The sequence below is a fragment of the Protopterus annectens genome, chromosome 1.part0, assembly GCF_019279795.1.
Source record: "Protopterus annectens isolate FY-2018-M chromosome 1.part0, PAN1.0, whole genome shotgun sequence".
Taxonomy (NCBI): domain Eukaryota; kingdom Metazoa; phylum Chordata; order Ceratodontiformes; family Protopteridae; genus Protopterus; species Protopterus annectens.
In genome coordinates this window covers 1,386,961,952-1,386,988,757 of record NC_056725.1, presented here as the reverse complement: position 1 = coordinate 1,386,988,757, position 26,806 = coordinate 1,386,961,952, and the positions used below count along the sequence as shown (strand labels likewise).

The 26,806-nt window shown below is 41.9% G+C and overlaps 1 protein-coding gene across 1 annotated transcript in view; it reads left to right on the top strand.

Annotated features, from left to right (window-relative positions):
- MDN1 (midasin AAA ATPase 1) overlaps positions 1 to 26,806 on the top strand; it is a 3,484,183-nt gene that overhangs the window by 3,077,647 nt on the left and 379,730 nt on the right. Inside the window, exon 88 of the mRNA XM_044071809.1 lies at positions 48 to 195. Within this exon, the coding sequence (XP_043927744.1) occupies positions 48 to 195 (148 nt within the window). The remainder of the gene's footprint in view (positions 1 to 47; positions 196 to 26,806) is intronic.

Genomic DNA, 26,806 nt, shown 5'->3' with positions numbered 1-26,806 from the left:
ACAATGTAATGTGGATCTCTTATTTGGTCTGCTTTGTGTTATCACAGAGAGAATATGATGAAAATGAAATTGATCCGTACCATGGAATGCAGGAGAAAGTGCCAGAGGTTCAGCCTTTAGACCTTCCTGATGACCTGAATCTCGAGAAAGAAGAAGAAAGCCAGAGTGATGAAGAGAAGCAGGAGGATGGAGAGGGTAAGATATTGTGGTGAGATGGTTTGAGCAGTCTGATCTGAATTTTATATGGGCCAAACTTTTTTCTGGTTTACTAACTGAGAATGGCTGTTTGAGATGGGAACCCATGGTCATTGAGAGACAAGGTTCAGCTACAGTTATATCTGCACTAAATTAAAGATTTTTTGTTTCTGTTTTAAAATGTGTGAAGCAATGCAGTATAGAATCATTTGTGGTACACAGGCTATGAGTAGTCATTTATTCATTTTCTGATACCGCCATCTTTAATTTGCTCAATGTTGTGAGGATCTAAACTTTATCTTGGCATCCAGAAGAAGTGAAACATAAAACAAGTTGTGAACAGCATTCTAGTCCACTTAGGATATATACACACACACACATAAGCAGTTTAGAGGTTGTTCAGAGGATAACCTTTTTGCATATGTTTGGAATGTGGGGAAATCTAGAGATGCTAACAAAAACCCATATAAAGAGAGGGATAGCATGCAGACTGCACACAGAAGGTACCCAATCTGGGAACTAAATAAATTTAACTAAAGTAAACTGGGGAACTAAATACTGTAACCAGCAGTATCAACCTGTGCACACTTGTGCCTGTCAGATGTCGGTAATGCTGAATAATAAGTACTGTGGAGTGTGTATATACATATATTTTAATTGTCTATATCTAATGTGGCTTCAGGAGGTGAATATTACATTCTTTTAACTGTTGTGGAGCATTATGTAATAAAATGTAGTTTAAATGTGATGTTCTAAGAAGTAATTGGTTAAATACCTCTGGAAAAATAAGTGACAAAAACAGTGCATCGATATGTTGCATTTAAGTTTTTTGCAGTTATGATGGTTGTGAGAATGTAATGATTAGTGCGTAATTAATAACAAAAAGGTGGTAAAAAAAAAAAAAGAACATACAGAAGTAAGGAATTGTTGCAAAGGAATCTGTAGTGAAAGAAAAATGATTAGGTGTGAGGAGTTGGAGAGTGGATGGTTAGGAGATATTCACAGGAGTTTGGGGTTTGTAAGATAATTTGCTGCCCAAGAAAAGAGTAGCAGGGCTTCTTGGGCTGTAGTAGGATGTTGCAGTTTGGGGTTATAGAAGAAAGTATTACTCCCTCCTGCAACCATACAGCATCCACAGACTGTCACAAAAAGTTGTTATGCTGATGCAATTAAAAAAATGTCTGTGTAAACGTCCTGTAACTCTTGAAGTCTATGCATCAGCTTAAACATGCAAGTCAACCTCCAGCATGCTACCCACCATCAGCAGGTCATAGCCAGTATACATCACAAACTGACACAATTGAAAGCAAAGCTATGAAAAAGGGTCATACAGCTAGTATGCAAAAAGCCCTTACAGCAGGAAGACCATGCTAATACTTCTGGCACCATCTTGGTCATAAGTGACTCCATAGTTAGACACACACGTGCTCCATTCACCAGACTGAGCAAAGAGTGATGATTAGCTGCCTGTAAGGTGCCAGGATCTGCAGTGTCACTAGGGCCTTCAAGTGTCATCACCCCAGGTATACTCTTGATCTCGTCAGTGTCTATGTAGGAGTGAATGACTTGAGACTTAAACTCCTTGGGTCATATGAAGAGGGGCATAATGAAGCTTCTCCGAATATGCATCTGAACTGGATGTGAAACTCGTGTTGAAAAGTAACCTATAATTCCCAAGAATTATGCTTCAGTGCAAACAGATAATTGACTTTATTTACTGGCGTAACTACTGGTGTTATTCTAAGGGGATCCAATATATATATATCATCCCTAGGGAGTGACCTGTGACAACTCTGTTTAATAAGGGATGTTCTGCTTCTCTTCTCATGGCTTCCATATAGCGGCAGAAACCTTTTCATGTAATGTCATTTTCATTCATTCCTCAGCTGATGGGTTTCTGATCTCAGCTGCTTCTACCGGATCCTATGAGCCAAGCTCTCAAGCTCCTCCCTTTACCCATAATATCCCGCCAACCTAAAATACCTCGGATCTCATTTGCTGCCATATTACTACAGACACGGATCCTCTAGCACTCAGGCTGTTGATGTTTTTTTCTAGTTTAAACATTGAGTTCTTTAGAAAATGTTCTTAAGTGGCCTATGTACAAGTTTTTCTGTTACATTCCTCCTTTTTTTCCAGTAAATTTCTTCTGCAAGTCTCCCTTTGTGATTTTTACTGAGAACTCTGTATTTCTCTCTAGTACCATTGCTTGTACTGTTTTTTCCTCTTTCTCTTCTCTTCCTACCCATTTTAGGGTATTTTTTGTCTGCCATTGTTGGGTAACCTTTCCTATCCTCTTAAAAAATAAAAATAAAAAAAAATAAAAGAAGGATTTCTTCTAACTTTTATAGTTTTGTTTTTTTCCTTTTCTTTAGATACGCCAGGGTGGCTGATAAACCAGCTGGCTTCAAGGAATGCATCGTGTGGGCACAAAATGCCTAATTTGGATGCCCACAGGGAATGTATCTATTGCTTGGGCGCTGCCTATTTAGATGCAGATTGCACCATTTGTGCTGGCTTCAACTCTAGGGCACACACAGACGAAATAAGCTTGTTTTGAAGGGCCTCATCCCTGTGTTTCAGCTTGAGTAAAAACTCCTCAATGAAATCTGACAAAGGGAAGTCAGATTTGGCTCCCTAGGACAAAGACTTGAGTGAAATCTCTTGGTCTTACATAGTCTTAGGCTTATTCCTCAGAGCCACCTCCAAAAGTATCAAAGTCAGATCCAGCAACCTTGGATGCTTGTGGTGTTAAATAAGAATCACCTTGTATCCGCTCACCTCTAACTTTACCGGATCTGATAACTTCTCAACTCTTTTCTCCCTCCTTGCAGGAGTCTCCTCTCAAGCAATCTAGACCACCATCCACTACGTCTTCTCTCATGTCTACCAGGAGTTTGTCTGAGGATGAAGTGGATAGGAAGATGATGAAATTCCTCAGAGCGCATTTCAGATGGGGGTAATCCCATCTCTATCTCCATTGGATCCATGAGCTTGGCTGCCTGTTATTAGTCTCCCTTTAGTTTCTCCTTCTGCTATCCGACCTGCTGTTTTGAAGCTGTCGAATCCATGATCCCTAGGGGTGACCACATCAGATCAGAAGACAATTTTTTCTTCTTCTCAAGTAGCCTTCCTGAGCTGGCCAGCTCCAATCCTTGGAGCTGAAGTATCGGTATTGGATCAGGGGGAACAGAGTCAACTCTAAAGTTATCTGAGCCATCCCTGCCTTTTGGAGCTTTGGCTCTGGACAGCTCAGGTCTGACACCATCCTCTGGTGCAATGCTTGCAGGGCTTCAGGGGCCGGTGGTTCAGGAAATGTTGGCTGTGCTATCGCTGGCTTTAGTCACGCCTAAGCACTTTGCCTTCCAGATTGTGGAGAAGGCTCTCTCTTTACGTAGAGAAAGGAAATCCCTACCCCCTCAGATCAGTCTACCGCCTTCAGGTCTTTGTTCTGAGCCTGCCTCTTCCATTCCTCCGGGTCAGCCAGCCCATCCAAGTCGCCAGTCAGTCCCTCAGGACTCTCCCAACACTTCTGATACCTCACCATACAATCCCACTGATGAGGTTTTGTGGAAGGGAACATGTAAAAGAAGACACTTAAAATTCCCCTCAGGAATATCTCACAGAGGACACCAATTTTGCTGAAGTGGAAAGGTTTCCCAAACCTTCACCTGAAGGTTTCTCATTTGGAGACATTCTTGCGCTCTTAAAAAAAAAGGTGTTTGGTGTTCTGACACCCCTTCACAAGAGGAGTCTGTGCTCATGGAGGGTTTCAGGTCTGGCCTGGCTGCATCTTGGGTGACTGTTGCCCTCTGGAGGCAGTCTGGGGGTGGGCATTTGTTACTGCACCAAAGAGCCTGTCTATCCATAACAAAAGATTCCTAGGTGGAGAGAATTATATCCAGTGGTGATATCATACCATTTTCCTAAATTTCTCCTACAAGAATAAAAAAAAATTCCTGATGTTCCACCTAATCAGAAGGAAGAAACATCATTGGAAATGGAAAAGCTGCTAGACAAGAGAGTCATCCAGGAGGACTCCCTAGACCACAGAGGATCCAAGACCTACTCAAGATTATTCTTAGTGCCAAAGAAGACAAAGGGACTTGAGGCCCATCCTGGATCTTGGCAAACTAAACCAGGTCATGTAATATTCAAGGTTCTGGATGGTCACATTTCACTCCATTCTGCCCCTACTGTGAAAGGACGATTGGATGCGTTCAGTAGATCTTCAGGATGCATACTATTACATCAGAATGAGCAAGCACTCCAGAAGAGATCTGCACTTCGGTTGGGAGACGGTCATACCAGTTCAGAGCATTGCACTTTGGTGTGAACACAGGCCCCATGGTGTTCACCAAATGCATGGCGGTGGTAGCACCTCACCTGAGACTGCTTGGATTCTGAGTGTGTCTACATAGATGACTGGCTCCTAATTGCTCCAACCAGGCATCTCCTCCTACAGGCAAGGGACTACTTGTTGCAAGTGGTGTCTCCACCTAGGCATCACAGTCAGTTACAGACATGGTTAGTCAGATAGCCTCTCTCTTCTAACTCGCATAATGATGCTCAGATCATAGGTCGAGAGTAATTCTGCATCCTTCTCTTCCAGCATGACTAATTTTACAAGCTTTGGGATCCATGGTGATAACTATCACCCCAGTCCCTTTAGTCAGGTTTCACATGCTTATTCTGTAATGGACCCCTGTTGGTACAGTGATTCATTTTTCAGCAGCCTTTAACCTCCCCAGTCAGGATCACGCAAGCCTGCAAAAGATAACTTCTTTGTTGTCTTCACTCAGATGAAGTTTCTGAAGGCCATCCATTTGTTCTTTCCCTGCCCACAGCCACAGTGACGGACTTCTCCCAACTGGGGTGGGGGGAGCACTACTTGGGAAGGACAGTCAGAGGTACATGGTCTCCAGAAGAGACCAGGATGCATATCAGTGTCCTGGAAATGAGATCAATCCTCCTAGAGCTGCAGGTCTTTCAAGATGCTCTCCCTTCCAGGACTACTGCTATTTAGATGAGCAATATGTCTGTAGTGTGGTACATCAACAAATGGGGAGGAACCAAATCTTACCTACTATGTTGAGAAGCAATGAGTGTGTGGCAATGGGCAATCTCATTCCGCTAATGATTGGCAGTAGATTTTCATCTCACTTTTTTGCCTTTTTATCTGAACCGCAAAGCCATCTTCAGCTATGTCAGAAAACTTAGGAGTAATGCTCAGCAATGATCTGATACAACATATCCTCACACATTCACCCCCCCCCCCCCGAAGACATAGTCAAACTTTCCACAGCACATTAGCATGCCTACTTAAACTTAATGATTTCCTTTGAGCGAGTCCTAAGTGCTCTCTCCAAGACTGTATACACTAGCTGCATGGGAGCAGGTGATGTAACAAACTGCCTCTTTTCCGTACAAAACCTTGTCTGACAGACCAGTTATGTTTGTTTAACTTCATTTTCTCCACTGGATTTGAGCCATAGGTATGGGAGAGCTGCTGTAGTCTTTCCACTTCTTTATAAAGGAGGACCCACTGCTGATCTTTGTAACTATAGACCCATAAGCCTCACCAGCCTTATCTGTAAGTCAGTGTAGCCCATAGTCAAATAACTTATTAAACAAGGACATAGGCAGCCTTCAAATGCGACCCAAACCAGTTTGGATTTGGTAAAGGCAGATTCTGCCTCTTAAACCTGGGTGGTGATTTGAACAAGTTACCAAGGCACTAGACTGTGGCATATTTGTCTGCACTGCATGTCTGGACTTGACCAAGGTCTTTGATACAATTCCACATTCTGGCATTATTGATAAACTAACCCAGTTAAAAGCAATTCTTTACATTAATCACTGGATAGCAAACTGGATTGCTGGGAAAACCCAAACTGTTTTGTTGAAGACACATACTCAGCAAAAAAAGTAGTTACCATCATTGTCCCCCAAGGATCAGCCTTGGGGACCCACTCCTCTTTAGTATCTACTTCTCTGATTCCAAGATTGTCAACACCAAAAGTCTGTGACTGACATTTGCTGGTGATTGAAAGCTCAAAGTTGGCTTAAGCTCCTGACCGATATCTAACCCTAAGATGTTCTTCATGTTTCACTGTTGCAGTCCTCGCCTGTGGGTTATCCCTGCTGTGGCAGCCTTGGGCTGGCCCGAATACCAGAGTCATTGTTTTTCTGCGTCAGCCGCTGTTGCTTGTTGACTGACATCAGGTCGTCAGTGCTATAAAGCAATGCAGCCGATGCCATTACGTCAGTCTTTCTTGCCATGGAGCCTGTAGAAGAAGCACTTCCCAAATGTGCTGGTCAGTCACCACCAGAGCTTGAATTACAGCTGAAAACATCTAAAGCTAAATACCCCAATGGGGATCCTTTTTTCTTGCACTAACCGATGTCTGAAAAAGTTAAACAATTGTCTCGCCTGTGGAAAGCAGACCTACACTGAGAATTCCATTCATACTGCATCACTTGTTTAGGCCCAGACCATGATGTCCCCCATTGTAGGTTCTGTGCCCTCAACGCAAAAAACATTCGTCATAGAGCTCGTATTGTAGACAAGTATTTTCATCTTCCGTCTTCGCATACTGAAATGGCGTCCATCAGCCAACATTCCGAAAAAACACAAAGATAAAGATAGAGACAGACCACACAAGGCTAAGCCTTCTGACGACGTTACCGCTAAGCAGGTCGTCAATTCTCCGGAATTCAGTGAGGCACTTTCGCAGCCCCTGATCCCTGATACGATATCTACGCAGGCCTCTACCGAGACCCTTTTGGAGTCAGATATGCTGCAGAAATCTTCATAGTCTTCCTTGCCTTTGGTTGTCGCTGCCTCGGTTGGGTCTGGAGCCGCAATGCAGGAACCAGCTTCCGAGGAGGCCTTTTGCACTACCGATTCTAGACAAAAAATGACGTCTTCTCATCTGAGTACTGTTTCTCTCACACCGATGGATACTGTTAGGCCTACAAGCCAGGCCACTCCTAGAAAATCTACCTCTACCCACCATCTTACTCCTGCTCCATCCCCCCCCTCCCAAGCCCAAATGCTTAAGGTGGGTGAAGGATCTTATTTCCCTTATCAGGGGTAGTCAGGCCGCAACTTATAAAAGGAAATGACGCACTTCTTCTGAACTAATGACAAAGCAGGATTCTGAGGAATCTGATTATTCAGATTGTGAAGAGGAACAACCTCTGACTGCTTATGAGGATTCCGATGCAGAGGAATCCATTCCTTCTGCCTTCCCACCAGAAGACCCTTCCTTTGGGGAAACCCTTCACACCTTCTGGGAACATTTCCACTGGGAATCTCAGGACTTCCCTCTGTCTAAGAAAAGACTGAGTTTCTAGACCTGCTGCAGCACAGACCCCTGGCCATCCCCCCTATCTTAGAAGTGGTGGATGATGTTTTCTATGAATCCAACTTAGCCCCTGATGCCCTCCCACCTGATCCCAGTAAACCTGACCGGTATTACAGAGTACCGGATTCTCACAAATACCTGTACAGAAATCCTGCTGCAGACCCAGAGGATTCATTACACAGGGACCTAAATGAGCTAAGGCTAGTTCTGACAAGAATCATATTCCTTCTGACAAGGACTCCAGAGCTGTGGACAGATGGGGTAAAAAAGTATACACCTCTGCAACCTTAGCTGTCACAGCACTCAACTGCCTGTTGATGTAAACACTTTGGAACTATTAAAGCAAAAGATTTCTACCTTTCCTGACTTTGCCAGTTCGAATGAGTTAGCATATTTACTGCACTCTACTTGTCAAGTGGCCAAACACTCATTAAACTGTGGCTGTAATGCCCTAGAAACCTCAAGCAGGGCAGCAGTGACAGGATGTGTTATTAGGAGACATGCATGGTTGAAGGAACAACCTTTCCCTGATCATATCAAGTCTAAATTAATTGATGTACCCTTGGATGAGGACCACTTGTTTAGAGTAAAAGCAGAAAAGGTGCTTAAAAAGATGGAAGACAAAGCAAAATCTATGCAAACAGTAAAAGATTTCTTTCAAGTTCAACCTCATAGGTTTAGCAGGAATTTTCCCTCTAAGCACTGGTCCTTTCCTGCACCTAGCAGACAAGAGACAAGGTAAGCCCTACAGGGACAGACCACCCAGGCCCCTATCCCAGGGACAGCAAACAACCAAACAGTGGACCACTTCCCCTCCAAAGGCAGGGAGTTCTAAGCCATCCTTCTATAGCAAAAACTCTCAATGACTCCCTCTCCCCCCTTTGCCCTCCTTTCACGCACCAAAAGCTAGGAGGAAGGCTCTCCCTCTGCAAAGAAAGTTGGCTCACTGTGACAAAGGACCGATGGGTCTTAAAGATCATTTTTCAGGAATACAAATTCTCTTTCAATGAACTCCCAGTTCCAAGAGGGTACCCACACTAGCCTCCAAATCACCGGGCAGAGACATTGAAACAAGTCCAAACTCTCATATCCCAGGGGGCAGTAGAACCTGTTCCCGTAGATCAAACAGGCAAAGGCCTTTATTCCAGACTATTCCTTGCTCCCAGAAAAGAGGGCATTTGACATCCCATCCTGGATCTATCCATTCTGAGCACCTCCCTGGTGGTCCCCAAATTCAAAATGCTAACTTTGCAGCAGCTGCTGCCTATGCTAACCAAAAATGCTTAGTTAGTGATCTTATACCTAAAAGATGCCTACCTCCACATCCCCATAAGGGAATCCTGCAGGAACAACACTTTCAGTTCTCAGTGCTACCCTTTGGCTTATCTACTGCTGCCAAGGGTATTCACCAAATGCTTAGTCCCGGCCATAGCATTTTGCAGACAGAGAAATATGCAGATTTATCCTTATCTGGACAACTGCCTCATTTAGGCAGAGTGCTAAGAAAAGCTGCTCCAGGACCTCCTCTTTGTCAAAACTTTTCTAACTTCCTAAGGGTTCACCATCAGTGAGAAGAAATCAAAGCAAACGCCCTCCAGGAGGATCATTTTCTTGGGAGCTCTGCTGGACACAGCATCTCAAATGGCCTTCCTATCCCCAGAAAAGCAGAGCTTCCTGCCTCTGTACTTTACCCAGCTGAATTCCAGAAGTCACCTTACGGCGAGGAAGTTCCTGCAAGCCTTGGGGTACATGGCATCTTGCATCCTTCTAATTCTTCTGGCCAGGCTTCACATGAGAAAACTTCAGTGGTTTCTAAAGAACCTTTGGTGTTAGCACCCTCAGCCTCTAGAGACCTCTCTCCCTCTGATCCCTTGTATAAGGGTCTAGTTTCTCTGGTAGGCAGGGACCTGTGCCAAGGACAAGGGTCTTCCCTTCATCCTCCGCCCTACTGGGCAGACCATCACCACCGATGCCTCAGACATTGCTTGGGGTGCTTACCAAGGTCTTTGGGATGCCCAACACCTTCCCTTATACATCAACCAGAAGGAAATGATGGCAGTACAAAAGGCTCTGACATTCTTCAAACCCCATCTCAGGCCAGGGGTTCTCCTTATCAAAACAGACAACACCACAGTAATGTGGTACATCAACAAACAGGGAGGGACCCAATCTTTCCCTCTGTGCAGGCTAGCCATGAGCCTCTGGCTGACAGTCTCCTCTACGGGATTACACCTAATAGCCCAGTAACACCCTGGCAGACCACTTAAGCAGAAACTTACTGGACCCCCATGAATGGCAGCTCCACAGAAATATCTTTTCCCAAATCACTCAGGAGTGGGGAACTCCGGAGGTGGATCTCTTTGCTTCTCACCTCAACCACCAACTAAGAAAATTCTGTACCAGGGAGTGTCACCACTTAGCGTGGAATGTGGATGCTTTGACCTTCCCCTGGAACTCCCTCTTTGTGTATGCATTCCCTCCTCTGGCTCTTTTTTCCCAAGGTACTGATCAAGATAAAGGAGGAGAGACCAAAGGCCATCCTCATTGCTCCAGATTCGCCCAGACAGCATTTGTGCAGCCTGACATTACAGCCTCCCAGGAAGCTTCCCCTGATGTCAGACCCCTTGACTCGGAGGGGTGGGGGGGGATGCTGCACCCAGACTTGCAGACTCTCAAACTGTAAGCATGGCTAATACTCACTCTATAAGCAAACAGGTCCTTGACATTATCACAGTGGCCAGAAGGCCCAGCACCAGAAAATCTTACACAGGGAAATGGAAAAGATTCTGCTCCTGGAGCCAGTCTAGAGGAGGCAGTTCCTCAAAACCTTCCATCCCTCTTATCCTGGACTATCTAGCAGAGTTGTTCAATAGTGGCCTCTTCTATTAAAATCCACGCCTCACCCATTTCAGCTCATTATGATACACAGCAGCCCCTGTTCTCACATTCTTTGATTAAACAATTCCTCAGAGGGGCTTCTAATATCAGGCTTCCTAGAAGGCCACCCACGCCAGCCTGAGACCAGGATTATGTTTTGGAAAAACGAACCTTATCACCCTTCGAACCTGCTGCTTCAGCAGAACTGAAATGGCTCTCCTAGAAGACTGCTTTCCTACTAGCTATCACCTCTGCCAGAAGGGTTTCAGAACTTCAGGTAGTGATGGCCATTGAGCCCTTCATCGTTTTCCATGCAGACAGGGTCTCCCTGAGGACTAAACCCTTCTTTATGTCCAAGGTGGTATCTAATGTGACTCTTAACCAGGCCATTCATCTACCTTCTTCTCTAACCCTCAAAACAAGGGGGAAAGTATTCTGCACTCACTAGACGTGCACAGACAGCTCACTTACTTACCTGGACCATACTAAACCCTTCAGGAAAACAGACCAACTTCTTGTCAGCTTTGCCCCAGGGGTAGAGGGGTAGCCCATTTCCAAGCAAACCATTTCCAAATGGATAGCACACTGTATCCATTTCTGCTACAGATTACATGGGAAACCACCCCCTAAGTCTATTTGAATCCATTCCACTAGGCAGCCTCCACTTCCACAGCATTCCTCAGAGCAGTTCCCACCAGGGACATCTTGGAAGGTGCCACCTGGACCTCTGTCCATACCTTTACACTAAGGCTAGGGCAGGGTTTGCCTCTGCAGTTCTGCAGGAGATGCTTACCCATGCTTAGGTCTCTAACTAATCCTTCCACCCCTCTCCTCAGCTTTGGGAATCCTCCCACAGGTGATGACTGCAACAGTGAAACAAGAAGAATATTGCACAGTTGTGCACACTTCTCATAAATGTAGATGTTCGAGGTTATTCACTGTTGCAGTTCTGGTTTCACTCCCTCCTTCAGGAGACATAAGCTTCTTATGGTGGCAGAAAAACATTGACACTGGTATTTGGGCCGGCCGAGGGTTACCACAGCAGGGATAACCCACAGGTGATGGCTGAACAGTGAATACACTTGAACATCTACATTTATGATGTGAACAGAACTGTATTTTCTCCAGAGGACCTAACACACACACACAAAATACTTAGTGGTGCTTAGACCATGGCCTCAAATTAAATGCCAAGAAATGCAGCAACGTGTCCTTTGTTAAGCATGTTGTAAAAGGTCAGTCCATTAATAAGCAACATAATGCAGCTGTTAATCTCAAACACAGACAGTCAGGATTCTGGATGCAAACATATTTTATTGTTAAGTATCGATACTGGACTGTTAACAGCTTGAAAGATTCATCTGTATACTCAAATGCAACTCCTTTTATATCTTAAATTTAGAGAAAAGAAAAGATTACGTCATACAAAGTTCAAAGCTTACTCAGCTTTTGATTTTACATAAACACACACTCCCAAGGCTGTAATGAGTAACCAGATAAAAAGTTATGTATATGGGAGTGCTTTGTTTTTGACAGGTTAAAGTATTCCTTTTCAGCAGATCTAACTTTGTCAAGGCTAAATGAGTACAAGAAACAATGACCATTTATTTCTAAACTGTAATGAATGCTAACAATGTGAAGCTGTTTTTTTTTTTTTAGCTAATATGTGAAATGCATATGTGAAGCTGTTGCAGTGCTTTAAGCTAGCTGTGTATAAAAATATAAGCATTAATAGACATAAAAAATAACATGGGCATATCAATTCCTCCCTCTGATGCTATAAAGCATCACAGTCCCAGATTATTTTGAACCATGTCTTTGTCAAATTTATAAGTCCTTGGATACTTTTGTTTAGGAATCAGGATCATTGCAAGCACACTTTTCCTAACAAAGTACTTCACTAAAACGTTTTTAACAATAAGAGTATGTAAGAGCAATGAAAAGCTTAATTATGATGAAAGTAATTATACTTAGTATTATGCTAGTACCAGCATTTCCAAATATGTTACCCAACTATTCAAACAAGGTCCCACCAGGCTCAGTATTTGGTTATTAATAACCAATTGTTTCATAAAGTTAGCCACTTTTTCTTGTTCGTCATAAAACAAATGTACAGCACTGTTTTCCAATTAAATGGCAAACTCTGCCCTTCGAGACAAGTGTGTAATCAAGAGCTATTCAGTTCTGCAAAGTTGGGTCTCAAACTTTAGTCAGTTCTCCATTTGCCATGTGAATGTAGTCTTACTATCCATTTTAGCTAATATTAAAGGGCAGCTGATTCATGCATAGTTTGCAATAGGCCATTCTGCGGAGAAATGAACGCTACAGCTCATTCAACAGGATGTATGTCCCTCGTATTTCGTTTTCTTCCAGCAGATATAGAAGAAGAATAAAAAATATCTGGTGTCATTTGTCCCATATAACAACAACCAGACCAAGGGTATCCGCAGATGTATTAATAATTGTTCAGTATTCCCATGCTTTTCTCCCAGTCGTATGTTTAATCCAAGATCCATCAATTAAGCCTCATGGGTGTCATTGCAGCTACTGTAACCTACTCTCATACTTTCTTTTCTGGTATAACAAGTATCTCCTTGTGTTGATGTATATAGTTGGTAATATACTTAGTCCAATCTGTGATGTTACACCAGGTTTGCTTTTCCACAGCAATTTGCTTGTCTAAGTAAGTCTGTCACACAGGGATAGGTAGCATTGGAATGTCCCCTTTAGCATTATGGTGAACAAATCCACATACCCAGCAGATGGAAACATTTACTTCAGTGACATATTGGTGGAGCATTCAGAGAAACAGGTTTTCTGTCATTTAGATCAGAAGCAACAGGAGGAGGAGACTCTGTGATGTCAGCAGGAAAGGGCATGACACCATTTTCTGTAGACCCTGGAGATGTCAAGCAGGTTTTCTTGCAATATGAAGAGTGGATCCAATTTGGTATTTCAGCACACTTTACTGCAATATGAGTTTTTAAGCGGATAAGATGATGTCTCCGCCACTGTTTTCCAAAGCAGATTTGTGCTGGAATGCCTTTACTTAGACCAAATCACCTGGTAGTAGATCATGACCAGGGTTAACAGATGGACAGGGGAGAGCCTCCTTGACACACGTGTGGAAACTCTGCAACAGATGAATTAATTTTGAACAATAGTTCAGTAAAACTTCATCAGTAAAAATAAGTTCACAATTTCTGTTTGGTGGTGAAGTTGGCGTTCTCACGGAATGGCCCATAAGAATTTCATGTGGGATTAGTTTACGGGTAGCCTTCGCAGTTCTTCACATACTTATAAAAGCCAGAGGTAAGGCATCTGGCAATTTCAGTCCTGGTTCACTGCAGATGTTGTTGCTACCTCTAATTTTGAATCTGGTTAGACCTTTCAGCAATACCAGATGACTGTGTATAGTATAGACAATGCAACTGCAAAGAAATTTTAAACACTTTACACAATTGCTTATGTGACAAACAGATCTCTCAATTATTTGCATAATGGCTAACTAGAGACTGAGAAAGAGGGTCAAACCAATCTCACTGAATAAGATTAAAGAAGTCCATGCTTACCAATATGATTTGATAGGTGACATGCCCTTACCAACCAGGGTAGTACAGCTAAAGGTGCTATTATTCTTCTGTAAGGATGCATCCATAAGTTGTTTACACCATCGCAACCAACATTGATCCACCTCTTTTTCTCTGTCTCTGTAGCTGTGTTTTGCAAAACAAGCAAATTATTGAAATCACAAAAATTATCATTTTTGAAGATGTTTTTTGCATAACAAAAGCAACATTTCTAGTAACATTTAAAGCAGCAGCTTGTTTGGCTGTATAATCTGCTAATTGATTACCTTTTACAGTAACAGTATCTCCTTTTGGGTGAACATCTAAACTTTCCATTTTATCTCAGTACCTGCTGATAGACATTCTCTCTCTCTCCGCAATTCCCCAGCATCTTATTCTTGGCTAATTTGCAAACTTTTGTTAATGCAATGTATTCAGCAACTTGTGCAGAAATAACCCCTTGTAATCTTTCCTGAAAAATAATTTCAAATTTTATACAAACAGCTATGTCTCCTGTAAGGTTTCCAGTTTTGTCTCTTCCGCATGATCCACACACAAATAGTTCCATTTCTGCGTTGTCCATTGCAGTAACTTTCAAATCAAGTCTGTGCAAAAGCACATGGTTAGTCACAATTATACAATCCTGTGGTTCACTGTCTCCTGACATGGGCAGGAGGGATGCTGGGTTTCAATACCTGGCATCGCTTAATGTTGATCGAAAGGTTTGAAATCACCAGTAGCTCATACTTTGTCAGCCTAGCAGCTGAGAGATGCTGCATTTTAGATTTCAACAATAGTGTAGCTACAGCGTTTGTGAACTACAACTGTAAGTTTGTGTCTTGGGACCAATGCTGCAGATTTTTCTAAAATTATGGCAGCTGCTGCCACTGCCTGCAGGTATCCCGGTAACCCTGTAGCCACCCACTCTAACATTGACCTGTAATATGCAATAGGTCTAAGCACATCAGTTTTGAACTAGCACTGCTGCTGCATATTCCCCTCATGACAGAACAAAGTTAAAGGTTTCTTGTAATCTGAAAGTCCTAAGGCTGGGCTGTAGCAAGGGCTTATTTTAACAAACTTGAAACATTTTTCTCCTGTTCTTTCCAGTGCAGTGTTCTGGTGTGTCATGTCAGTTAAAGGTCTAGAAATTTCTCCATAATTTGGTATCCACTGCCTGCTAACCTAGAAAAAGTTGTAGTTGTTGTTGTGTGGCAGGATGAGGTGCTTTTACAATAGCTTCAACACTTGAAGGCAGGAAATGTATCCTCTGATGTGAAATTAAATGTCCTAAGTACTTTAGGTGATCATAGCTGAAGTTTTTATTTTGATAATTTGTCCCGTCTTTGCTAATTCAGTCAACAAATATATGATAACCACAAACCAAAACATCAAACTGAGAAAACAAAAAAAAAAAAACACAGACCAGTAAAACCAAAACAGCAGCACTTTAATAATACTCTGGCTCCTCGGCTTAAAGTAACCTTCAAGGAGTAAAACAGCTATAAAACAGTCACTTGACGTATATAAACCACACCAATTACAAATCAATTCTACAATAAACTAATTAAAATCAATTAAGGTAAATTAATTTAAAACCTTCCTGTTGCATTCATTATTCCGACCAAAAGGGGGGACAAAGTAATAAACTTTAAAATAAACATTGATTCTATATATAGTAATTTCTTAACTAGGACTGACTCCATAACATATTTACAACAAACTTTTTCTAAAATCGTGGCTTCCAAGCCAGAAGGATTAGAATTATGGAATTTTTTAAAAAATGTTGAGCAATGGGACTCTCCAACGTATTATTTTTAATATATCTGGTATGTTCTTGTCTCAATTTAAACTTTTTTTACTTTGCCCTTTATGTAAAAAAAGACTACAAGGAGACTTCGGAGCATAAAGAACACCACCAGTGTTACAATCAAACCTATCGTTTTTGTCAAAATTCCATTAATATTTATAAATGAATTTACTACATACTGGCAAGAACAGCAGTGTCTACATTGAAAAGTGCCGAAAGAGACAGTTTGTGGAGGTACTTTACTAGTTGGAAGGACAAAAGCATTCCAAACTAGCAAATTCTTTAAATTTCTACCACGTTTAAATGATAGACACAGAGAAAATTATTCAACAAATGTGTCAAATCACTAAATCTTTAAAAAAAAAAAAAGTATTTAACCAAATAAATTAAATCATTACTGAAAACATTATAAATAGTAACAAAATAAATCTTACGCCTAACCTCTATTACCCCTAATATGAGATGCCAGAGGAATATTTTTCACTGGCTCGTTAGTATTACCTCCATATATTTTAAAAATAGCATCCTTAATTGTCCTCCTACTGTAACCTCTAGAAATAAACATTGCCCAAGTCCTACATACCTCCTTTATGAAATTGACATCATTGTTACATAATCACCTAAGTTGAACAAACTTGCCCAAAATGGAGTGGAGACAATAAATGTGGTCGATGACAACTTCAGCCATGTAAGAACTGGCCACCATCATGAAATTTTTGATGAACAGTCATCTTAAATTTTCCACCCTCTTCCACAGACAGACTAACATCCAAAAACAGTGTTATTACTGCACAGTAAACCATCAAAGGAAAAAACAAACCTATTATGTTGCAAAGATTAAAAAAAACTCCTGAACATAACACTGCCCGCCCCTACAAATAAAAATCAAATCGTCAATGTATTTCACAACATATTCCAGAAAAAAAATTTGATAGAGAATTTCTGTCTCAAATAAGCCCATAGCCAAATTGGCATACATTGGGGCAAAGGACGTCCCCATGGTCATACCTTGAAGTTGATGATAAATAACTTCATTAAATCTAAAAAAAAATTGTTAGTTAAAAATATAACTCCACGATACAGTTCAATAAAGGGTTGTCACCTAAGAAAAAATATAAAACTTCAAAACCTATCTTGTGACGTATGTTCATATATACACTTCTAACATCCATTGTTATAAAGTACATATCATCCATCCAATCAAGGCCAGAAAGCTTACTCAAGAAGTCACCAGTATCTATAATGTATGAGGGGTGTTTTAAAACATGAGGATAAAGAAATTCATGAAGAAAGAGACCTATATTATATAGAAAGGATGTACAGGCCGAAATGATTGGCCGTCCTGGAGGGTGCAAGACATCCTTGTTAATTTTTGTAAGACAATAAAAAAACACCCAGCTCACAATCTTGTATGGTCATTTCTTGTCTACATCCTCTTTCAAAAAATTCTCAAATCTATAGTCCTCATAGAGTACTTCATTAAATCTAACAGTACCTGTCTCATAAGCATCCATACTAACAACTTCATAAACACTGCTGTCTTCAAGATGATCGTAACACATCTGTAAATATTGGATATAATTCATAATCACAATTTTAGTCCCCTTGTCGGAGGGCTTATTAACTTCCATTCTTCTTAAGTTAAATTATAACTAATATTATGTTTAGTTTTCATAAAATTTTCGTAAGCTTTCTCAGCAGCATAATTCAGCATACTAGAAAAATTCCTAATCCCTTCATGTGTAAATGGAGGCATAAAAGAACTTTCAACAGTTGTCAGTATTTAAAGAGCAGTAAGCATTTTTATGTAAAACATCCCCTTGGTCTGAATAACGAGAACAAAAACTTTCCTCACCTTCAACAATACTGTCATTATGCCTGGCATCCAAAGAAGAAAAAGCATTAGAAGCACTTTCAAAAAATACTTCAAATGAAGTTTACAAACTAGTCTAAAAACCCTCAAATTTTATAATGTGAAGTCTGGGGAGAATAGTAGGTATGAATTTAAGTCCATAGTTTAAAATTCCTAATTGAGCTGCCATTAAAGCACAGCTAGAGATGATAATAACCAACAAAGTTTTATAAGTTTTAGAAAAAAATCACTATTGCCATTTATTCCATTTGTTTTGATAATGTCCTTCCCTGTAAGTTGAATTGCTGGTTTCATACGAATTCCACAGAAATGCTGAAAGCGGCTAGCAGGTTCCTGAGCAGGAGGTAAGGGAAGGATATGCTTGATCGTCGCTCTCAAATCCAATGGAGTAAACACGTACCATCAGAGAAAACAAAAGAAACTACCTTACATTTGATAGGTTCCTTCACTGGGCTGGATCTATGAATGTCTGGCTAATTCAGTTTATGACTGGTCTTCCAGAGGAAGGCATGACCATGTTCATAGTTGCGGAGGTCCCATTTGATCTTAGATCTCTTTTTCTCCACAAGTTCTTGTTCAGATGTTTTTAATTTATCATTGATATCAGCCAAACAATTATTTAGATGGGGAGTTATAAATTGGCCAGTTAACTCTGAACAAAACAGAGTTAATTTCTTCCTTGAGTTTCTGCTAACTCACCCTGTCTCATTCAGTTAGTATTTCCACACATTCTGAAGCACACAGATGTGCTGCAGCAAGCCATCTCTGCTGAAATTTCTTATTCACGTCATCTGCAGTATCAAAAGGAGTTGGGGGGGGGTGTAAAATCCCCTAAGCCTCTTGGGGTAATATCAAGTTCCAAATATCTCTTCAGACTTGATAAATTCGACTGAACAGATGTTTCTTTGAGCAGCAAGCGTTCCAATTTCCCCAAGGCAGGGCTCTCTCCCCATGTGAAATTAAATGTCCTAAGTACTTTACTTTAGGTGATCATAGCTGAAGTTTACTGTAAGTAAATCATCTACATACTGCACCAGTACAGATTTGCATGAGAACTGGATTTCTCAAGATCCTGTTTTAAGATTTGTGAAAAGACTGAGGGACTGTCAAACCCCTGTAGCAGTTGCTGCCACGTATATTGAATTCCCCCATATGTAAAAGCAAATAAATACTGGCTATCTGGATGAATAGGAATAGAAAAGAAAGCTGAACATAAACCTACTATGGAAAAATAAGTAACCCAAGGTGGTATGCAACTTAATATAGTTGTTGGATTTAGCATCACAGGATATGAAGGGAAAACAACTTGATTCACAAATCACTGCTCTTAAGTCCTGCATAAACCTGTATGTGTCCCTGCCTGGCTTTTTGACTGGGAGAGTGGGAGTATTAGAACAACTACATGTCTTAACTATAAGTCTCTGCTGGAGTAAAGATTCAGTCACTGGTTTGATTCGCTGTTCTACTTCAGGTTTTAAAGGATGTTGTGCAATACGATGAAATGGTTTTTTGGACTCTACACATTTTCACAAGTATAGAAGATTTTAACAGACCCACCTTGTTTGGAATGTATTGCCCACAGGATATCAGGACTCCACTGTAGCAGTTGATTGTCTGCTTCTGAACATGATTTTCTTCTGAAATGCTGAGTACCACAATCACTTCTTCAGATTCTGCTGGTGCATCTAAAACAAGATCTGCAGTGCAAAACATAGTGCTTCCTAATTTACATAGCAGATCCTTAACCCATTAAATTTGCTAGAGCTGAGGTGCTTAATAAAAAGGCATGCTTCTCTTCAGTTGGTCTTAAAGAAATCAGAATAGGTTTAGATACAGGAAATGCAGTAGGAATGTTAGTAACACCTGCAGCTAATTCTTTTTCAAAAGATACTAGAATTTTGTCCCAGCCACTTACTTTCAATACAGATGAAGTTGCAACAGTGTCAGAAACAGAACAACTTTATGCCCTACTTTTAACTTAACAAAAGGTCCTTCTTAATTACCTTGCATTAATGCTCTTATGTTTACCTCATCCCCCCAAGTGTTGTCAGTGCATTCCCCCCTTGACATTTGTTGCCACACTAGGCAACAAACATTGGAAGGATTTTGATTTTGCCATTAATGCATTTTTTATTGTTGTTGCTGTTGCAGATTTGGGCTTTCTCCTTTCCAGTGCCCCATTTGTCCACAGTTGTGACAAGCCTTCCTCTCAGCTTGACTTTGTTGATCATTCATTATTCTTCCTTTACTCTGTCAACATTGTCTGCCTCTGCCCCTGCTTCTTCTTCTTTCAAAACTCTGTATTTGCAGTTGCATGAGTTTGCTTTCTGCATCTCTTCTCCTTTTTATCTAATTGGTCCATATAGTGCTCTGCAAATTTTATTAACTTATCTTTTTCCTCCTCCTGCCCAGTAACCTGATTTCGCTTTACTAATGCGTGTACATTAGGTAAAAGTCTATGTACAAAACCATAATTAAAAGTTGCTTTAGCATTTGCCATTGGATCTGCAGTACCACAATGTGCTGAAAATGCTTCCCTAAATCTGCTAAACTAATCAGCTGGCGTTTCTCCTTTACACTACTTACATGCAGTAATTTTATCCCAATTTGGTTTGACAGGACAAAGTCAGAATTTCCTTTAAGAGCTTTACTCTAACTTCTGTTAATGCCATTTTGCCTTCAGCAATTCAAAAATTTGTGTCCTGTGCTGGAGTCAAGCAAGCTTTGTTTTTTTTAATTTGTCAATATATATCAGGTGGGACTACGGCTCTAAATGCTGTCTTAAGTCTGCCAGAATAGGTTCATATGTCTGAATGTCAGTGTTTAATTCATCTTTAAACTTTTGTAGATCCTGTTTAATTTTTAGGAAACGTTTTAGCTATAGAATGCAAATCAGTAACTGTCTAAAGTCTATGGACTAGTGCCATGGTACCATCTGGAGTGGACAGCTCTCTGAGAGGGTATAAAGAATCATCCATCTGCTTTTCTGCCTGTCAGCCTGTCTTGCTGTTTGGTGAATAAAATATACCTTTCTATCTGAAGATTCTGCCTTCCCATGGTATAACTCAGAGGAAGAAGTGGTGGGATAGACTGTGCTAGAAGATTCCGGTTGAGCTGAAGTTGATGCTGGGTGTGGGGGGTGTCAAAGGAGTGATGTGTATAGATACAGTTTTCCATGGTGTGACAGCTTGACCTATGTCTTGCTGAGATGAGGGGGGGGGGACCTGGTCATTCCTTCAATGTGGGAAGAAGGGAAGCTGATCATAGTCTCCTGCGGGCTCCCCTCCCACTGCAGCATGTTTGTTTGAAATGGCTGCATACAGTGGAGCAGTTGGGATTGTATTACATGGCTTAACTATATTTTTAAGTTCTTTCAGATGTTCATCGTGTTTCACTGTTGCAGTCATGACTGTAAGGTTCTCCCCTGCCGGCAGGCAGCCCTCGGTCGGCCAGAATCCCAAAGTCTGGGTCCGGCATCGGCTGTTCAACCATGCTCCCTGACGTCAGAGCGCCAGGAGTACAAAGCTGACAGCCAACGCCATCTTCTCCAGTCTTTCTTGCCGTGCGGTGATAGCAGTTCGCAAGTGCCGGTCGGCTGACTCCTGACGATTTTTTCTGATAAACTTCAGTCCGAAGATTTTCTTCTTCATTCAAAGCTAAGTACCCCGTTGGGGAAACTTTTTTCTTGCTCCACTCCGATGTCAGAAAAAGTTAATAATTGCATTTCATGTGGGAAGCAAATACCTGATAAGGATTTTGATTCTTACTGTATTCCTTGCTTAGGCCCTGACCACGACGTAGCTAGTTGTCGGTTTTGTGCTAGATTCAATCAACGTACAATTAAGCGAAGGTACGATTTTGCTTTTCATTACTTCTGTAGGCGCTTTAACTACAAAATGTCGTCGGATACGGTTCCGGCTACCGGAGTTCACAAACGTCGCAAGGATAAAGACAGGCCTCCGAGGTCCAAATCTGATGATAGCGCACAAGCGGAGCCAGTTTCAGGTTCAGCCGTCATCAGTGAGGCGCTTTTGCAGCCCCTGTCGTCGGCCATTTCAGAACCGATGGCCGAAACGGACTCTCATGAGGAGCCAACCAGGCCTTTAAATATTTCTATTGCAGGAACTTCGGACAATGCTCCTTCGGATGGGTCCGGAGCCGCTGTGCAGGTACCGGCTTCCGAAGGGGTTTTCAGGCCTATTCAGCTCCTAATAAAGGCAAAGACAAAGGCAAAGACTCCTTCTAAATGAAAGACTGCAACACAGGCCTCTTCTGAACCGGCTCCCAAGTCACAGAAACAGTTACTCAAGATGGCGGAGGATTTACTTACTATGATTAGGGGTTCACATCCCCCTCCAGATAAAAGGCCAAGGCAGGATGTTTATTATGATTCTTCTGAAAAGGCCTCTGTTTCCTCAGTTTCTTCTTCTGACCAGGAATATTCTTTCCCTCCTTATGAGGATTCTGATGCTGAGGAATCCATTCCTTCAGCTTCTCCCCCTGAGGATTTCTCTTTTGGGGAAACTTTGCATGAAATGAGGGAACATTTCCACTGGGAAGGACAGGAGTATTCGGAATCTAAGAAAAAATTAAGGGATTTTCTTCTTCTTCCCCAACCTAGACCCCTGGCTATTCCTCCTGTTTTGGATATTGTGGATGATGCCTTTTCGGAGGCTAACTTGACCCCTGACTCCTTTCCTCCTGCTCCTGTTAAGCCAGATAGATATTACAGGGTTCCTGATTCCCACCAGTTTTTATACAAGAACCCTTCTGCTGACCCTGAAACCATTTCTCAGGGTCCTAAGGGAGTTAAGGCCGCTTCTGCCAAAAATCCCATTCCTACTGAAAAGGATTCTCGATCCTTAGAAAGATGGGGCAAAAAGGTGTACACTTCTGCTACTTTGTCTATTGGGGCTTTAAACTGTCAGTTTCATATGCTGAAATACCAGCAATTTCTCTTGTCTGTTTTAAAACAAAAGCTTTCTTCCATTTCTGCCTGTGCAGATGATAAGGAATTACATGACTTATTGCATGCCACTGAACAAGTTGGGAAGCATGGTTTACATTGTGGATTTGATGCCTTGGAGGCTTCTTGTAGGGCTGCGGCCTCTGGCACAGTCATTAGAAGGCATGCATGGCTAAAGGATTGAACAAGTAAAGGCTAAATTATTGGATGCTCCTGTTCAGCATAATGTTTTGTTTGGATCAAAAGCTGAAGAGGTGATTAAAAAGATGGAGGATAAGGCGAAATCCATGCAAACAGTTAAAGATTTCTTACAAGTACAGCCACCTAGATTTAGCAGGAATTGGCCTTCAAAAAATTGGTCCTTTCCCTCTTCAGACAGGCCTCAGAGGGGTAGATATAGATGCTCCAGAGGAAGGCCTCAAACTCAAGCCTCTTATAGACCAAGACAGTGGACTGCTTCCACCCCTAGGGGAGGAGAGGACAGGTCACAAACTCAAAGGAAACAAACTCAATGACTCCCTCTGTTGGGCTACAGGAATTTCTTGCCTGGAAGCCCCTCTCGGAGGAAAACTCTCTCTTTTTTATCAAAATTGGACTCAAATAACCCAAGACAAGTGGGTTTTGGATGTGATTTTAAAAGGTTACAAATTCTATTTTCATACCTTGCCAAGGCCAAGCGGATGGCCAGACCTTCCAAAGCATCAGTGGACGGAGGCCTTAAACCAGGTGGAAGCTCTTTTGGCTATGAATGCCATAGAACTGGTTCCACTTTCAGAGATGGGAGAAGGTTTTTACTCAGGGCTCTTTCTAGTCCCAAGGAAGCAAAACTCATGGAGACCCATACTGGATCTGTCGGTCTTGAACACCTTTCTAGAGATTCCAAAATTCAAGATGCTTACTCTACAGCATCTACTTCCAATGCTGTCCAAGGATTCATGGATGGTAACTTTGGATTTGAAGGAGGCATATTTACACATTCCCATCAGGCAGGATCGCAGAAAATACCTTCAGTTCAAAGATCGAGACACTTTCAATTCTCTGCGCTGCCCTTTGGATTGTCTACTGCGCCCAGCGTCTTCACCAAATGCCTGGCTCCAGTAGTAGCTTACTGCAGACTCAAGGGAATTCAAATTTACCCTTATCTGGACGATTGTCTAATTCAGGCAGACAGCCAGGATGTCTTACTCCAGCATCTAGAATTTGTACAGAACTTCCTCAAGTTCCTGGGATTCTCTGTAAACATAAAAAAGTCAAATTTGACACCATCACAACACACAACTTTTCTGGGTGCTCTTCTAAACACCACAACCCAGATGGCATTTCTGACATCCGAAAAACAATTACAGCTGGCTTCAACTTTCAAAACCTTGGCAACTTTGCAAGGAAATTCCTGCAGGTTTTGGGTTACATGGCCTCCTGCATCCTTCTCGTACCATATGCAAGACTACACATGAGGAAAATACAGTGGTACCTAAAAAGTGTATGGTCTCAGCATTGCCACAGTTTAGACATACTGATCTCCGTCCTTCCTTGCCTTCAAAAGGAATTTCTTTGGTGGTCCAGGGCATGTGCCCTAAACAAAGGGAAACCCTTCTGTCTGCCTCCTGCCACTCAGATTCTAACCACGGACACCTCGGATTATGCCTGGGGAGCCCATTTTCAGGGCAACTGTCTGCAGGGCCTTTGGACAAAGGATCAGCAGCACCTGCATATCAATTTAAAGGAAATGTTGGCCGTTCAGAAAGCTCAATTGGCCTTCAGGAATCTTTTACAACCAGGACAACTACTAATACGGACAGACAACACCACAGTTATGTGGTACATAAACAAGCAAGGGGGATCTCATTCCTACCCCCTTTGCAGACTAGCCATGGATCTATGGAACACAGCTCTAGCTTACAATCTGGATCTTCAAGCTCAGTTCCTACCAGGGAAACAAAACTTCCTGGCAGACAGTCTGAGCAGAAACCTTTCGGATCCACACGAATGGATGCTGGACACCAAAATATTCAGGATAACAGCAGTCTGGGGATGTCCTTACATAGACCTCTTTGCATCCCATCTCAATCATCAACTACAGAATTTTTGCACCAGGAATTTCCACAGAAAAGCTTGGAAAGTGGATGCCCTGTCATTCAGTTGGAGGAACCTCTCGGGATATACCTTTCCGCCTCTTCCTCTTCTTCCACGGGTCTTATCGAAGATAAAACAGGACAAGCCCAAGATGATAATCTTGCTGACTCCAAATTGGCTTCGGCAGTTTTGGTATCCAACGCTGAAAAACCTATGCCTGGAGCCCCCTTGGGTTTTACCTCAGTCTCCGAACCTTCTGTCCCAACTTCAGGGTCAGGTTCTACACTCATGTCAGAACTCTCTGCCTGGCAGCCTGGTTAATCCAGGACCTTTGATTTCTTCTTTACTACCCAAGCATGTTATGGATGTCATTTTAGAAGCCAGACGTCCTAGCACTAGAAAATCTTATGCAGGAAAATGGAAAAGATTTTGTTCCTGGATGCAGGCTCAGGATTCTGATCCTCTTCTTCCTAACATTACTTTAATCTTACTTTACTTGACAGACCTCTTACATAAGGGTCTCTCTTTCTCTTCCATTAAGATACATGCCTCTGCTATTTTTGCTCATTATAATACGGACCCACCCATCTTTTCCCACCAGCTCATGAGATAGTTTCTCAGAGGAGCTAAGAACTTAAGGCCTCCTAGATCTCCTCCCATTCCTGCTTAGGATCTCAACTATGTTTTGGAAAAACTAACCTTGCCTCCTTTTGAGCCTGCTTCCTCTTCTGACATCAAGTTTTTATCTTGGAAGACAGCTATTCTGTTAGCCCTAACCTCTGCCAGGAGGGTTTGAGTTACAAGCTCTTACGGCTGTGGAACCTTATATTATTTTTCATCAAGACAGGGTATCTTTAAGGACTAATCCTACTTTCATGCCTAAGATGGTTTCCAAAGTGGCTTTAAATCAAACTATCCACTTGCCAACCTTTTTCCCCACTCCTCAAAATAAAGGGGAAAGGATCTTACATTCCTTGGATGTACACAGACAACTACGTTTTTACCTGGACAGAACCAAGGACATTAGAAAATCAGAACAATTGTTTGTTTCTTATGCTTCAAGTTCCCAAGGTAAAGCCATTTCAAAACAGACCATTTCTAAATGGATTGCTCATGGAATCAGATTTTGTTATTCACACCATGGAAAGCAAATCCCAGGGAGTATACAAACTCATTCCACCAGAGCTGCTGCCACTTCTGCGGCCTTCCTACCAAAGACATTTTGGAAGCTGCAACTTGGAGTTCAGTGCATACTTTTTCTAAGCACTACAATCTACCTCTATACTCTAAGTCTAGGGCAGGCTTTGCCTCTGCAGTCTTGCAGAGCCTTTTAGCCGCCCCTTCTTCATTATGACCACCTCCCTTTCTTTCAGCTTTGAGATTCTACCCTACAGTCATGACTGCAATAGTGAAACACGACGAACATAGTACAGTTGTGTACACCTACCATAAATGTAGATGTTCGAGTGTCTTCACTGTTGCAGTCTGGGTTTCCCTCCCTCCTGTCCCCTCTTGTTTTTACTTTTGTGTAGTTCCTTTCTTCACCATTCTTCTGAGGTGTATTTGCATAGGTTATGGGATCTTTTTCATTTTTGGACTCCTGACATTTGGGGCAAGAAAAACTGGAGAAGATGGCGTCGGCTGTCAGCTTTGTACTCCTGGCGCTCTGACGTCAGGGAGCATGGTTGAACAGCCGACGCCGGACCCAGACTTTGGGATTCTGGCCGACCGAGGGCTGCCTGCCGGCAGGGGAGAACCCTACAGTCATGACTGCAACAGTGAAGATGCTCTAACATCTACATTTATGGTAGGTGTACACAACTGTACTTTGCTGCAACAATTTATCATTTCTATCTTTTAACCCTTTTACAATAGATTTAGTCTTCTTCAAAGTTCAATGCACCGATCATTATAGCTCTAATTTTGATATAGTTAGTTTTTGCCAATGTGCTCTGTACTGACAAGAATTTGACCAATATGTACGGGTACATATGATGGTCTGGAGAACCAACAGAAGGCTCAGCAATCTTACTGCCTTACCTACCCACAATAATACAGAATATAAATAGCTAA